This window comes from Bactrocera oleae, chromosome 6, assembly GCF_042242935.1.
Source record: "Bactrocera oleae isolate idBacOlea1 chromosome 6, idBacOlea1, whole genome shotgun sequence".
Classification (NCBI taxonomy): domain Eukaryota; kingdom Metazoa; phylum Arthropoda; class Insecta; order Diptera; family Tephritidae; genus Bactrocera; species Bactrocera oleae.
The window spans coordinates 58,808,561-58,820,651 of record NC_091540.1 but is presented as its reverse complement, the minus strand read 5'-3'; the positions used below and the strand labels follow the sequence as shown (position 1 = coordinate 58,820,651).

At 32.0% G+C, this 12,091-nt stretch overlaps 1 protein-coding gene and 1 long non-coding RNA gene across 11 annotated transcripts in view; one reads left to right on the top strand and one right to left on the bottom strand.

Moving 5' to 3' along the window:
* RhoGEF3 (Rho guanine nucleotide exchange factor 3) overlaps positions 1-12,091 on the bottom strand; it is a 292,834-nt gene that overhangs the window by 19,717 nt on the left and 261,026 nt on the right. For all 5 annotated transcript variants that reach the window (XM_036359399.2, XM_070111335.1, XM_070111337.1 and 2 more), the window contains one exon: positions 11,458-11,530. In XM_036359399.2, the coding sequence (XP_036215292.2) occupies positions 11,458-11,530 (73 nt within the window). The remainder of the gene's footprint in view (positions 1-11,457; positions 11,531-12,091) is intronic.
* The window catches only part of LOC118680298 (uncharacterized), a 122,782-nt gene that overhangs the window by 25,683 nt on the left and 85,008 nt on the right, over positions 1-12,091 (top strand). The gene's annotated exons all lie outside the window — the stretch shown is intronic.

Genomic DNA, 12,091 nt, shown 5'->3' with positions numbered 1-12,091 from the left:
TGTGAGTAATGTGAGCTGTTAGCGTAGTTATGCAGTCGCTGAGTACACAAAAAAAAAAAAAAAAAAAACTGCAACAACAACAATGTACTAGCGAATGCCAGCAAAAACTACGCCAAAGTTATAATCAAATTGAAGCGAGGAAAGGCGAAGGTAAAGCGAAAAAATATATAAGGAGAAAGTAAGAACTCAGTTCAATTGAAGAATTCTGCAGTTATATAATGGCCATACAGAAAAAGTCGGGAAACAAAAATAAAAATTAAGAAAAAATTATAGAAAAGAGAAAAATTATAGTAGAAAAAAACAAAATGAATGTAAAATAACAAAAAAAAAGTTAAAAAAAGATGAAAAAAAAAATTATTGAAAAAAGTAATAAAGACAACTGCGAAAATTTTAAAAGCAAAAAAAATTAACGTCGATGCATAAAAGCTACTAATACCCTTCACAGTTCCATTTCTTATAGCATAAAACGACTATATGCTATAGTGGTCTGATCTGAACATGTTTGGAGATTGTAACATTGTCTTTGATAACAACCCGTGCCTAATTTCAAGAAAACGCCGAGTAAAATGAAAAAGTTTTGCATACAAGGATTTGATCCTGATCGATCAGTTTGTATGCAACTATATGTTAAGCTATAGTTTTCGGATCAGTACAAGTTATTTGGAAATTGTAGCGATGCTTTAAGTAATAATCTATGCCAAATTTCGTGAAGATACCTTGTCAAATAAAAAAGTTCTCCATGTAAGGACTTGCGTTTAATGGGTCGGTTGTATGGCAGCTATATGCTATAGTTGTACCATATCGCCGGTTCCGACTAATGTGCAGCTTTTCGGTGAAAAAAGAACGTGTGCATAAATTCAGCTTGATATCTCCAACACGGAGAGCCTGGTTCGCATATACATATTTGGGCGGACATGGCTAAATCGACTCAGATCGTCACGCTGATCATTTATATATGTATGTCCTTAATAGGGCTTCCGACGTTTGATTTTGGGTGTTACAAACTTCGTGGCAAACTTATATACCCAGGGTATAAATATGAATGAAAAAAGTTAAAGATGAGAAAATTAAAGAAAAAGAAAATTTTACACTGAAGTGAAAAAGTAAAAACCAAAAAAAAGAAACATCTGCAAGTTCGACTCTCCAGCGTGTTGTTTGAAAAATAGTGTTGAGTTGTTTTGTCTGCAACTTTAATTGTCTCACTGTGATTGTTTGAGTTCATCGGGAAGTTGGTTATACTTTGAATGGGAATATGTACACATGCACACATAAATATATACATTTGTACATATATACTTGTATACTAGGTATATTATGTGCCTAAAAAATTATCATTTCTACTTTTATGCACAATTTTCAACTTTGATTATACAGAAAAAGAACTATTACACCAAAATAACATTTGTATATCGGCATAAATGTTCATATAGGAATTCCCTACAGTGCAGTTGAATGACTTGCGGTTGATTTTTTTCCACCTCGATATATAGAAAATAATGTAATTAATACACTAATTGCATAAAATAAATATTCATATTCACGCTGCTATTCCTCGAGCAACACACAATTACAACAACAATAACATCTACAACTGCAACCTTAGTATTGCTTACTAGCACTGTCATTGTCAAACGCAGATGTCATTGCCTCGGATTTATTGACAACTGTCACGATTCCGCATAAAAGTGCCATCACTTCGCTTAATACGCGTACTCTCACATGGATATCACATGACATGCATAGTTGCGAAGTTAGCGCATAACTTCTTCATATATAATAAAGATTATGTGATAATACCGATAAATAAAGTGGATATGTTGCAGCTAAACCTCTTGGTCGAAAACATGGCTTCATAAAAGCAAGCAGGCATCTTATAATTGCAATAAAATACAGTTATTCACGCAATGACAGCATAGGCTGAGAGAGAAAATGACTCGATGATAGCATAGTTTTAGTGCGCATAACTGCTTTATGAGATAACGGTATATGCATAAGTTAATTAACATATGCATAGATATTTATTGAATATACTTAATAATTATATATTTTAATTATTGATTTTAATAAAAAAATTTAAACATTTATAAACGCATTTATGGCTTTTCAGTTATCATGTCGATTTGGAGAATGGTTCATATCTACTGTGAAATTAGAAAAAAATTCGATAGGTTATGAATACTACAAGTATAAAACTTTTTATGCGTGTTCTGTATTTTTTTTATCTGATCCAAAATCGAATTTTGGCGACGATGCTGTGCATTCTTAAATTATGTATAAATATTCCCTTAAAAGTTTAGAACAATGGATCGCCTTTTTTCTGTCATACCCCTTAGGTTCCATAATTTATCTACACCATATATTCACATTTTTATAAGAATAAACAGAAAATATTTTCCTTCTAATATTTAATAATTTAGAGACTTCACCCTTCCTTGCTCAATAGAGCCTCAATTCCTTATACTACTTCTATACTTTAGCAACAGAAAAACCTAGCGAAAAATCTGAAACCGCTCTACAATCGATATTTTGTAGTTTAAGAACTTCAGAACATGTTTTGTATAAATCTACAGCTGAGACTTCAAGGTTTCGTCAGTTATAGACAACATTAAAGTTTTTCGAAATCTCTTCATTAGCTAATGTAAGTTTTCACAAAGGAGCTTAAACGTTTGTAGGTTCTGCAGTGTCATAACGATAGAAAATATGCTTTAGGTCGTAGTATGTCTCTATCAGATTTATAAAATGTGGATTAAACTTACTCTTAGTTCGACTTATTATTTTTAAAAGACTTCAAACTCGTTTAATAGACTGCTTACAGGGATGCAAATACGAATAGCTGAATTTTAGTAACCTTTAATAAGCCTTGATTTGGTTTTCTTGACCTTGGCAAACATCTTTCGGAAGAAGAAAAAATTTGAAGTGCAATTTTATTTATTGTATATATATTTATAATAAGTATTAGTATAACTGAACCCAAAAACTCTGCAAAAAAATGTGCTTTATTTTAAATTTTTTTCTTTTTTCATCTGAGCATATATTGAAAATGCACAAATGTATGTATGTACTTGTATGTACATCCATAGAAATAATTGTACAATATTTTTGTTAATTACTTGCCATAATTATGGATGTAGAATGTAGAAGCAATCTCAACTGTTACTTCTTGTGGCAGAAAACCTCATCTGTGAAATCTCACTTTAAATGGCTACATCATTTTTACATTAGAAAATACATAATCATACGTACAAGTATGTATGTACATATGTATGCACTTGGTACCTATATAAGTATAACGTACGCATGCACTTCACAAGCATTCAGAATGCAATCAAACGCATTTTAATCGAGCTGACCTAGTTTTCTCCACTAGCTGTTAGAGTAATATGGAAATCAAACTTCGATTATCCAATTCTGGTTTTCGTGTTGCTCCTTTTATGCTAAATTACTTATGCCAGAGCAAATTATAGAGATTACGTACTCGCATAAACTTGTATACCTGTGTTTGTGTGTATGCATAAGTGTAGTGACTCTTTCTAACGTCGTCATTTGTATGCTCAGATTGCTATGTTGTTGTTTTTTTTTTTTTAACCCAGAATAGCAATTTTGAAGTCGCTTTTTCACTGCAATTGCACTTTAGCGAAAATCGCTCCGACTGCTCGCTGACGGAATGGAGCTGTAAGACAGCGTAGCTAGTTCTAATGACTGTGAGCATGCGCACTGAGAAAGATATTCATTATGAAAAGTTGTGAATGCAATTAGCATATGTAAGCGTTGGAGTATCTGGCACACATTTGCATCAATACATATATATAATACATACATAAATGTAGACTAATTGTATATACATCTACATATGTATGTATCTAAAGATATGTGTGTCTATAAAGTATGCATAACACTAACTCATTTCGCAGCACATAAATCCTTATTTGCATTTATTTGAAATAGTTGGACGTTCGCTATGACAAGTTTGCCAATACAAAATGAAAAAATTTAAAATAACTAGCATACCTTTTTCTCTTTGTTTTAATGTTAAATCCCAATTTAATGTAAAACAAGTAAGGAAGGGCTAAGTTCGGATGTAACCGAACATTTTATACTCTCGCAAAGTCAAATGGTATACTCGTTTGAGATTTCTTTGTGGATTGACTGATATTTTCGGTAGAAGGTCAACTATAGGCACTGGGGTCCACATATTTAGTACTTAGGGGCTTGAACAGTTTTGGTTCGATTTAGACAATTTTTGGTCACAAGGTGGCATACTTTAAACGTATTATTCACGCAAAGTTTTACGCCGATATAATCATTGTTGCTTGATTTGCATAGTGGAAAGTGAAAGAATCAAGTGGTATTTAAAATGGTGTTATATGGAAAGTAGGCGTGGTTGTAGTCCGATTTCGCCCATTTTTGCACTGTGACATAGAAACATGAAAAGAACGTTATGCACCGAATTTGGTTGAAATCGGTTAAGCAGATCTCAAGATATGGGTTTTCACCTAAAAGTGGGCTGTGCCACGCCCACTGTCTAATTTTGAACGCGGTTCCTATAAAGTCATCTTATACCATCTCAGAGATAAAATTTAATGTCTCTGGCGTGTTTAGTGCTTGATTTATCGCGCTTTTAGTAGTTTTTAACAGTACCGTTATATGGGGAGTGGGCGGAGTTGCCACCCGATTTCAACTATTTTCACACCGTCAATAGAAGTGCTAAAAACATTTGCTTCCAGTGAATTTTGTTATTATAGCATTAGCGGTTTAGGAGATATGCATATTAAACCTATTAGAGGCGGGACCACGCCCACTTTTTAAAAAAAAATTTTAACTGCAGATGCCCCTCCCTAATGTGATCCTGTGTACCAAATAACAGTCTTGTATCTTATTGCGGAGCTTAGTTATGGCAAGTTATTTGTTTTTGATTAATGGCGTTTTATGGGCGTGGCAGTGGTCCGATTACGCCCATATGCAATACCAACCGTCTCACGGTACCATGAAACATGTCTACCAAGTTTCATAAAGATATCTCAATTTTTACTCAAGTTAGAGTTTGCACGGACGGACGGACAGACGGACAGACGGACGGACAGACGGACGGACGGACAGACAGTCACCCGGATTTCAACTCGTCTCTTCATCCTGATCATTTATATATATATAACCCTATATCTAACTCGATTAGTTTTAGGTGATACAAACAACCGTTAGGTGAACAAAACTATTATACTCTGTAGCAACAGGTTGCGAGAGTATAAAAATATTGTGAATGAAATAATATGTAAATTAACTACGAAATATGTATGTATGTCAAAAAACGAAATATTACTAAAATATCGAAATATTCAATAAAAATGAAATCAATTTCCGAAATATATCGCCAAAAATAATATTTTCTAACAAAACTAGTAGAAATCAAAAATAGTAGAAATAACCAACCGTACCTTCATTTATGCTGTACACTGTAGTTGCCATACAAGCTTATCAAAATCAAGATAAAGTATTTTGTATATATTTATGTTTTAAGAAATGAACCTGTAAAGTGTTATATAGTTCGCGTCACTTCCGTTCTAATGAAGAAGTTCCTTAACTCAGCTTAGACACACTTATGTTTGTATGTGTGAGCGCAAAATGCTACTAAAACTGCATTTCCGCTTTGGCAACACAACACCGAATAAACAAGTAACACTTCAAGTAAAAACCGCAAATAACAAATATGACTATAGAACTATATATACATACATACATACATACATACATATATAATTGTATGTATATTTATAGAGGGTTGTGTACACAACCATTCCATATAAAACAGAACTAGCAAGCAAAATACCACTTAAGAAGGCACGATTCACGCATGAATCCAATAGTCACAGTATGCATCTGTGAATATATATAAATAATATATATATATACAAATATGTGTGTTTACACAAAGTGTTGGTTTTGAGGTGGACTACCCCAAAGCATTGGCAGTTGAGTTGCAGTATTGTATTGTATAAAAAAAATCTAGAAATAAAGAAAAAGGAAGTAAATATGAAAGAAAGGTGTGTAAGAATCTACACAGTTGTTGTTTCTGTTGTAAACGCAGCGTCAGTTCAAGTACACTTCCTTTCGTTTTTGCTCATAAACTTTAAATGAAGGCGTAAATTACCACTAAAGTAGCTGTTGAGTTAGACAAGCCAAAGCAGGGGTAAATACAGAAGCATAAAGCACTCGACATCGGTGAAAAATGTTGCGGATGAGAATTTACGACTGCAAGAAGTTTGAATTAAAATGTAAGCAGCAGTCAAGAGTCAAGAATGCAACGATATTATTTGCCAGCGAGGGTAGAGAGGATAATATACAGAGAGGATGGTATACATATGTCCTTACGTATATATATATATCTGGTTATATACATATAGATAAGTGTGAAGTGTAAGATAGTGTTGTGAATGACAATGCAGCTAGTAAACGCCATTGTAAAATCATTTATGAATGAAAATTTTGTACAGTGAAATATGAAGTTTTGCTAGTTTGCTGTAAAAGTGGCAAGTTAATATGTAAAATTGTATTTATGTACCAAGTTGTTGGAAAAATACATACGGACATTGTTACCTTAATTTGGACAATAAGCTGTGCAAAATTTCTTGAAGATAACTTGTCAAATAAAAAAGTTTTCCACTAGTTTGCGTATATACAGATAGACGGACAGACGAACATGGCTAAAACGATTCTGCTCGTCACGCTGTTCATTTATATATACCCATAAAACTTGGTGGCAAGCCTAATATATCCTGTTCAGGGTATAAATATTTAATAAATTTTTTAATCAATTAAGAAAGCAATGTAAGCAATAGATTTATATATATATACATTAATATATATACAAACAAAGTCAGAAGAAAATCTTTACATTTTCGTACAATTAAAATTAGAATGTGGCAATGAACTTTCTCCGCATTCTATTTTAATAGTTTTTGAAGAAAATCTAAAAAGTGTTCAGCATGCGCCTTTATCCGTGTACACAAGCAAAATCGTTGTGCTTGTCATGCTAGTGTTGAAATGTTGGAAACATATGTTGCTATAAAATGTTGCCAGCGCTACAAGATAACTTAAAAATATAAATACATATGTATATTCGTGTATACATATGTATGTGGGAAACGTGACTTCTGCTCACACATATATCACATTAGTTTTAGCATCACTTGAGCACTCAAGGCATTTGTTTATTATTTACTTTTAAGACAGAGGTCAAAGATCGCAGCCGAAGCGTTTGAATTGAAGAGAAAGACAACAAAAAAGGCACAAAAATTAAAAATTAATGTGAGAAAATCTTTTTGACATAAGTAGTGTCGTGTAAATATACGTCTTCATATAGATATATTAGTGTATGTATATAATATATATATATTTATAAAACATACAAACGTAAGTGCATACATATATACCGCTAATCATACGCATGATAAAGTGCCATTAAAATTTTATCGTTGCTACTCGAGTTTCAGGAAAAACTGACATAAGTAATTATTTCTAAGTTATCTATGTATTTATAAGCACTGTAGGACAGCGGAAATTACATAACAAATTTTAAACGTATATTATTTTAAATGAAATCACACAACTGTTTGGTAGTTTGACATGAGAAATTTCTTCCCAACACAATACCATTTGACAGCTGATTATTTGACAGTTGTCAAATAGTGACTGATGGCATTGGTAAATTCAAGAAATCTCTAAAATTTGTATATACTTGCTATAGTTTTCAGAAAGCTTTTATTGATGGTCGGCGACTCGTTGTAATAACAAAAATATGTAGATTTAGAAGTTCGAACCCTTCCTGAGCAACAATTAAATTTGTATGAGAGGCGTCTAAGTGTCAGAGCTGTGGTGAAATATGCTGGCAGTTTTTAGGAGTTAAATTTGAAGATTGTTATCAATTAAGTTTTCTACATTACTATTAATATAAGTACATATAATAAAAAATATCGCTATCAGCATTAACTACTTTTGCTTCATATATCCCTAAATAATCGATACAAGATTAATGGTGATATAAATAGTAAACTTTGGCCTTTGAGTGTTCATTATTTGAAGAGTCCTGAGAGAACGATAGAAATACATTGTGTTAAAGATCTAAAAAAAACTGCCTTTACAGTGGTAAATATTTCCGGTGTATTTCTAAGAAATGATAGAAGGGACCAAACTGATATTTAGACTTCAAATACGAGCGTCAAAATATTGCTAACGGTCATTGTGAAAGATGTTAAGTTCATTATAGGCACTACAGTAAACGATACTCAAGACATATAGGAATCGATTTCTGAGCCTTACTACTTTTATATGTTATTTCAGTATATTAAAAAAACTCTTCAGGAAAGCTCTTAGATCCCAACTTCTATTAAGTTATTTTCTATTATGATCGGTTATATTTTCATTTATTGAATTTCCTACAGGGCATCTATGCACCTTCATGTATTAGCAATATTGCCGGTCTTTGAGACTGAGATTATTTATCACGGCATTTTATCTTTTTTTAGCAGCACTTCGAGTCCGTTATCGAGCCGTGACTTACATTAAATTAATAAAATATGTAAATTATAAGATATAATCGAGCGCTGCACATCGCAAGTATTACAAGTGCTAAAAACGAGTGACAAAGTACAAGTACATAAATAACTTTTGCTTGATGTATAAATATACAGAGACATCTAATTTTGTAAGATCTTAAAGCTCTATGGCAGACATAACAGTTCAAAAATATGCCTAGGCATTGCACTTATATGTCGGTCACCTCTTAGATGTTTTACCTAATTACGGCGCTCAATTAACAGGTGTGAATTTACATAAGTAGGCACACACACACATTGACAATATATATGTATCTATGGTATGCATAGCTTACTCAGTGATTTCATACATTTTAATTATTGGCACAAATAAACTATTCATACCTGCAAAGAAACATATTTACCTTATCTACTGTAGAGATAAACGTACACACATATCTTTGACCCATTAAAAAGACTAGTTGTGCCTCTCAATTTGTGACGTTGCATAAATGCAACATGCCATGTGGGAATGCTAAGCACACACTTACAAACAAACACACATACTAAAATACTCATACATAAGTAAATAATAATTATGGTTGTTGTTGTGACTGGGTCAACCGAGAATGTGGCAATTAATTATAATAACAAATGTTTTGCATCTACTATATACAACTGTGTCTATATTTGTTGTTATTTATGATAATTCTTTTGTATCTATAAACTTACGTATGTATATATAGGCTGTAATTACCAATACTAATTGCTAGCACGCAGTTTTGTAGTCAAAGAATGTCTGAATCGTAAAGTATGCCTATTATAAGCATTAAGCGCCTAAAATTAGACCACAATTTCGTTGCTAATCTAAGATTTGGTTATTAAAGTTGTAGGAAAATTACTTAATTTGGAATATGTGGTAGTGCAGAGCTTGTGATTATCTTTTTCGCTTCCAGATCCCGATATCATAGCAAAGCGCAAAAATTTAACTTTCGGGATTTAGTAGAGTTATTTTTTTTACCGAAATTGTCTTTAAAATATTCTACTGTGTAAAAGATTTTCCGGTAGTGTCCTGAAATTTCGGATTCGGGATCGGGACTTTTCGGGATTGCTTGTTATTTATATAGCACCAGTGTAAGATTTTGCATTATTATTCCTTTGTTTGTAAGCAAAGAATGTTCAGATAATAATTTATGCCACTCATGTATACATACATACATAATTATTATGCTCCTAAAAGTAGACAATGTTTGTGTTTTCTAATTTAAAATTTGGATTATTAAAATTGTAGAAAAATGTTAAATTGGGGGTATGTATTAGAGCATATCTTGTGGTATACTATATCGCTGTGGGATCCCAATATTATAGCAAAGCACAAAAATTTAACTTTCGGGATTCATTGGATTCAGTTTTTTATAAAGCAATGCCTTTTAATTATCGCGCTGCGTTAATATTATCGCTATAGAGTTCCGAAATTTCGGGTTCGAGATCGGGATTTTTTCAATATTGCTTGTTAATTGTACTTCACTATTATTCTTTAAATTCAAAGTACGAATATGCTTGTATTAAGACTAAGGGCTTGAGAAGCACATTTAGCCAACTTTTAATTAAGTATAAGTGAATTTATTTTTGCTTAAAAATACATGAGTGGCAAATGAATGGTTTTAAAAATATTTTTGTCACTTTAGTTGGAGACTGATCAATTTTTTGTTCACAACCTACTACAACCTGCTTCGTTTTTGAACAGGCAATAGTATCACTATAGCCTGCATTTTCATTTGTAGTAATCTGTTTATTATTTACATAGCCACTTGTAAAGAGATATGGCCCTCTAAGAATTTCGTCACTTTCTACTTGAAATAATTTGTGAGTTGTCTGCTTGGAGATGAGTTGAGTGAGTGAATAAAGTCGTTCTTGAAGGCGTCAGAAACGTTTTTGGTAATAAATTTAGGTTCTGCATATTTTCGAAACAATTTTTGTGCTATATTTTCAGTACCAAAGTCTTCTCTTAAGGGGCACACCAGGTGAGAAATTTAAACAAAATCGGTACTTTGAATAGTTTTTAAATTACAGCTTTTCAACTTGTAGTCACACAGTTCAATTAGCACCATCAGTTTATCTTTAAACGCGTTTTTCTCAAAAATAAATTTTTCAAATTTGCTTGAGTGATTACTCGGAGGCAAATAATCCGATCACTATCAAAATGTTTTTTCTGCGTGTTCTGCATATACTTCTACATTTTATATGAACTTCCGGTTTTTTTAAAATAAAATTCAACTTTTATATAAAAACGGCGTCATTTTGTCAATTTTTGACATATTTTCCGCCCGTAGGTCATTGTTTTAACAATATCTGCTATATTATATATATATATATATATATAATGCAAGGTTTTAAGTTTCATCTACGAATTTATAGTAAATAATATTATTATCTTGCTAAAATATATTAATATATTTTTCGCTCGCTTATATTAAGCTAAAATAAAATTTTGAATACTCAATCTTAATTAAGAATTTAATTTTTTTAACAATTCCTATTTCCTATCGGGTTCACTAAACGCACCCAAAATTCCATTTAATTCAAGTATGCTTATACACATAAGAGTAGGTAGTTATGCAGTAAACTATTTACGTAATGATTACAACAAAAACAAATACAAACTTTACAACAACTATTTAATTTATGAATTTCTTAATTAAACGCCATAACGCTTGAATAATTTTCTTCATTTGCGCGCCAAAATGTGTATGCGCTAGTTTGAGTCGGAAAAAAGCAACTCACATAGATACAAATATTTTGCACTTTTTAGTGTCCAATTCAGCTAATTACACTTTTTGTAGGAAAAAGTATTAACTCTGTGGTACATGCATGCAAATACACTTAAAGAAATAATAATAAAAATAAATGAGTAATAAAAAAAACTTACCAAATTCGTCGTATAACTGCTTTTCACATCATTAACTGTTGGTAATGCAATGGAATTTTTGGCTCTGGGTGAACTGGAAAGAGGAGGAAAGAGAAACGGTTCAAAATGGTTGCAACAAAAAATATTAAAATGTGGAAGGCAATGCTTTGTTTGCTAGGTACACACTTATAGCAGAAGTATGGCATTATTTTGCCGATTTTCGAGGTAGCATTAACAAGAAATATGCATATAAACACACATGTAAATATTTAAATTGCACAGTCTGAGTTGGAGGCACGAGGCACGAGGAGAAACTTATGGGCAAATATAAAATATTGCTTGTTCAAAATGAAAATTTCATGCTGAGAGCGACAAATAAGCTTTAAAGAATAGATAAAAATGGTTCACATATTTAGAATAGGTTTTTGATTTGGTAGACCGCTTAAGCAATGTGGATTTACATATACGCGTAGGGCTTACATATACTTTATATATAAATACATATTCACATAAATTAGTATTTACATATATTTTATAGTTACTCTTAATTGAAAAAAGGGTTATTCAACTAAATTTTCACAAATTTTGGTAAACTTAAACAAAAAGCGCCAAAATGTAGGCAATTATTTTTGCATTTTGACAGCAAATCGCCACA